Genomic DNA, 4035 nt, shown 5'->3' with positions numbered 1-4035 from the left:
TTTAGGCTGTAAAAGATGGATTTATTGTATTATTGAATGACATTGTTAAACAGAAACACATGCAAGTATGAAACAGTAGTATGTTCTACCACAGACCAACTGATTAGTCGAAATAATGGATAAATGACGTTCCCATAAAGACTGAGTGAAGACAAAATATGTAAAAACAATCATCACAATCACCATAGAATACAGATGCCATGATATTTTCCATGAGTCTTTGTGTAGTTAATGTACTGAACAGTTTATTCCCATGTCTGTTCATTCTCACTAAACAGAAACATCAGCAAACACAGAGTATTTGCTTCATAAGTGACAGTTACAGTGATGCTGAAAAGATTCAGATTTAGTATTTGTTATAATTCAGGATGATTCGATCATTTGCAGCCGGGATGTAACATCCAATACCTGTGGACAAGAACCAAGTATTGTAATCCATTAAGAGTAAGATGAAGACTGTATATTAAAAAACATAAACCATCCTCCTGTTTGACTCACCAACACCAAGTCTGATGGTTGTGTGGTCTGGTTTTTCAACCAGCAGCTCCCAGTAAGTGTGATCTTTTAGACTTCTATGTAGACCGTTGACACCCTCCAGGTAGGGGCCGTAATTTGGGTCCTGTATGTAGGTGAACCTGCACACATTCAAATGGAATACAACAAGAACAACAAAGGATGTAGACAAACATAAATAATAATTATATAAAGAAGAATCTACAGGTTACATGTTCATTTTTAGGCATAGATATAGTCTTACCTAAAGTCTGTGGTATACTGGAGTCTCATCAGTCCACTGAGTAGGATGCCTCCGGAACGCACAGAGGTGGGGTAGGATGAAGGTGGATCACCTGTTATATTGTTCTTCACCACGACAGTAATGGGAGTTTCCTCAGAACCTGAGAAAATTAGGCTAAAGTTTGTCAAAATCCAAGAGCTGACAAGGGTCAAATTCACTGCCCAGAGGTGGAAGAAGTATTCAGATCCATTATTCGGTAAAAAATAACCACACAGTAAAAGTATTCCATCACCAGTAAAGCCAACAGACAACGTACAAATGTTGGCCAGAAAAAGTAATTAAAATATTTTCAACAAAAAGTAATGGTATGATACTGTTGTTTCAGCTGAAGGTGGAGGTGGTTTGAACGACTTTCTATCCAGTTTCATATTCAGGGGCACCAGAGAAATCTGACGACTCATTATACAATTAATGGGAGAATTCTGAAGTTTTTTGTTTGTTTGTTTTTGCCCTTTTCTGCTTATCTTTGATATTTGTTTGGATATCGGATGGTTTAATTTAAACAGATTTATGTTTATATATAGGGAAAAATCAGTATTTGCTGGAGTTATTAAAAAACTCATAGACATCAGAACTGTGAGCTGACTACATACTGGTTTTCGTGAGATGTTAGAAGAAAATAGGCCTGAAAGCACAGGTTTAATCTTCAGCAAGGTGTTATACTTACTACTAGAGCTGTCAAATGATTTTTTTGGACTATGTGGTGGAAAAATTTACTTTTTATATTTTATACTCTTTATATTTTATACTGTTAGTACATCTTCTTTTAATGCTGAGTCATTATTCATTATGTGTGATGTTTACCACTCTGTAACACCCCCAACCCAGGAACAGAGTTCTTGCCTTGAGTTAAAACCCAAACACCTAAATGTCTGAATGTGTAGATAGAGGATGGCGCCTGCACTCCAGATTGGATCCAAGCAAGGTTAGAGTGAAGAGGTCATCATGACCTCTTAACGGAGCAGAGAAGGAGTAGTACGGGGTGGTACGATGTACGAAAGGAATGACATCATAGTTTGAGGGGGTTGGATTTGGTTCTATATAATCTTTAGTTTTTCTCTTGTTTAATCAGACTTCACTTACAGAGTTTCTCTGTGATTGACTTCTCAATAAATGCATTTATTTATTTTAACTCTAACTTTCTCTCCTCCTCTTTGTGTGTGGGTTATCAGTTGAACATTTCCATAACAACTACAAAGTATATTTGCCTATGAAATACAAGCACAAAGTAGCATGCAATGCCATGTGTCCTTTGAGTACTTGAGTAATCGCACCACTGTCACTATCTACCAAATGCCAACCTGTTGTGAAGTGGTTCCTGCTTCCACATGATTCTCCTGTGTTCCCATGACTCACTGAACCATTACAGACAAAGCAGGAAGACAAAAAATAATCTGTTATCAAAGTGTTAATAATAACATATCTGAAGTGAGTGATAAATAACTGTGAGGGTTACTCTGAGTGGCAGTTCCAGAAAACAGCAGCGACAGCAGAGCTGCAGAAAGCAGAGCGGACGTCTTCATTCTGAGAAGGAAAAGTTACACATAGAATCAGCAAGAATAAAGCTGCAAGAAAGCACCTGAACAAGAAGTCCTTCTTTGTCATTTTGGTCAGGTTTGGTAGTAAAAATTTGCTGAGATAATTTGACTATAACCACATCTGTTGTCAAAGTTAAAGAAATATTCTATAGAGTGATCTTCAGAAACTAAAGAAACACATTACAGATGATGAAGTAAACAGCATCTTTTATGAAAAAATAGAAACATGGGTACATTTATGATAGATGTGCCCACAAGAGTTACTTATCTCACTATTATTGTTAATTTGTAGCCTGCGTTTTTTTAATGTTGAGAGATTGTGTTATTTGGTTTAGGATTTTTTTTATGGTTAATGGTTTTATTATGATCAGACATATAATGACAAATTTTTGTGATGAATTTTATAAACATAAATCAAAGTTCAAATCTCAGCTCTCTTGTATTGGCCAAAACAATCTAAAAATACATTCCATCATTTCCAGACTCCAGAAATAAAAAGCAGTTATTGTCTGCTTCACAGAAAATGTATATAAATTACAGAAAATTTCAATGTATACATTCTAAAAATATATTAAAATGATCAGAGTGACACTACATCTGTCTCATCCCATAACACTGTATGTTAAAAACACTAGAATGAATCCATCAGTTCTTACCTCTTTCCAAAGTTCTCCTCCTTTCGGATGCAGGAGTGCAGAGTGTTCACCTTCGCCTCTGAGCAGCTCCTGGTCCTTTTTAAAAGTACTGTTCGTCACACACTGTCATGCCACACCTGCATATTTCACAAGAGTAAACATCGTGCCATCTTAGACTGAGCCAATTAAAAAAAGGAGTCCTTCTGTTTTTGGATAAAAACAGGACACTGACAACACATGAACGACACACTGACAAACAGGAATTTTCCATGAATGCATCGTCATTCTTGTGTTCCAGTTATACTATGATCTGATATTGTCAGATAGGTATCTGCAGCACATAGAATTTCTGTCTGAATTTAAATTTTTGATTTTTTTTTTTTTTTTTCTGAAAATTTTAACTTTGAAAATTTGTCCAATGAATTTCTTTTACGCTATTCACCCGATTCTTTTCAAATTGGACACACGTTTGTTATATGTGCCTTTCTCTTTTTTGGTAAATGGACTGAACTTATATAGCACATTTTCAACACCTGCAGGGTGCCCATAGTGCTTTACAATTCCTCACATTCACCCATTCACACACACACTCACACACCAGTGGGCGACTGCTGCCATGCAAGGCGCTGCCTGGCTCTACTGGGAGCAATTCAGGGTTCAGTGTCTTGCCCAAGGACACTCAGACATGTGGACAGTCAGAGCCAGGATTCGAACCGCCGACCCTTCGGTCATTGGATGACCTGCTCTACCAACTGAGCCACAATCGCCCCTTTTTGCACATTTTTGAAAATTTTTGAAAAGACTGAAAGTTAAGACTCAAAATTCATCTCTGGATAGGGGCAGTGTATCAGTGAGCTGGAGGGACGAAGTGTTGTGCAACTGGGGGTATTAGTAATCATTTATTTTTTTCACTTTTGGCTGCTTCACCCTCTCTTTTAGAATATTGACAGAATCGTTGGGGAATGAAAGCAAAAATGTGATGTAACCAACCAAATAATAAAACTTTCTGTCAAAAAACAGTTCTTAGTAAAGCACATTATGTAGTTTAGCATAATCTTACATTACA

General features: G+C 36.8%; 1 protein-coding gene across 1 annotated transcript; it reads right to left on the bottom strand.

Moving 5' to 3' along the window:
- On the bottom strand, window positions 1-3108 carry LOC115418551 (transcobalamin-1-like). Its single transcript, XM_030133061.1, has 6 exons — window positions 2991-3108; window positions 2253-2320; window positions 2098-2151; window positions 758-896; window positions 499-635; window positions 1-408 (listed from the first exon to the last, which is right to left on the bottom strand). Exons 2-6 carry the CDS (start codon window positions 2317-2319, stop codon window positions 347-349), a joined length of 459 nt encoding a protein of 152 aa, XP_029988921.1. The 5' UTR covers window position 2320; window positions 2991-3108; the 3' UTR covers window positions 1-346.
- Between the last annotated feature and the right edge of the window lie 927 nt (window positions 3109-4035).

Source organism: Sphaeramia orbicularis, chromosome 4, assembly GCF_902148855.1.
Source record: "Sphaeramia orbicularis chromosome 4, fSphaOr1.1, whole genome shotgun sequence".
NCBI classification, from domain to species: domain Eukaryota; kingdom Metazoa; phylum Chordata; class Actinopteri; order Kurtiformes; family Apogonidae; genus Sphaeramia; species Sphaeramia orbicularis.
Note: the sequence above shows the minus strand (reverse complement) of the source record. Positions and strands in the feature narration are given on the sequence as shown.

Coding starts and splice junctions, on each gene's coding strand:
- LOC115418551 (XM_030133061.1), bottom strand. CDS start 2,319: ATGAAGACGTCCGCTCTGCTTTCTGCAGCTCTGCTGTCGCTGCTGTTT. Junction 897..2,097: donor CAGGAACCACTTCACAACAG/GTTGGCATTTGG, acceptor TAATTTTCTCAG/GTTCTGAGGAAACTCCCATT. Junction 636..757: donor CAGTATACCACAGACTTTAG/GTAAGACTATAT, acceptor GAATGTGTGCAG/GTTCACCTACATACAGGACC.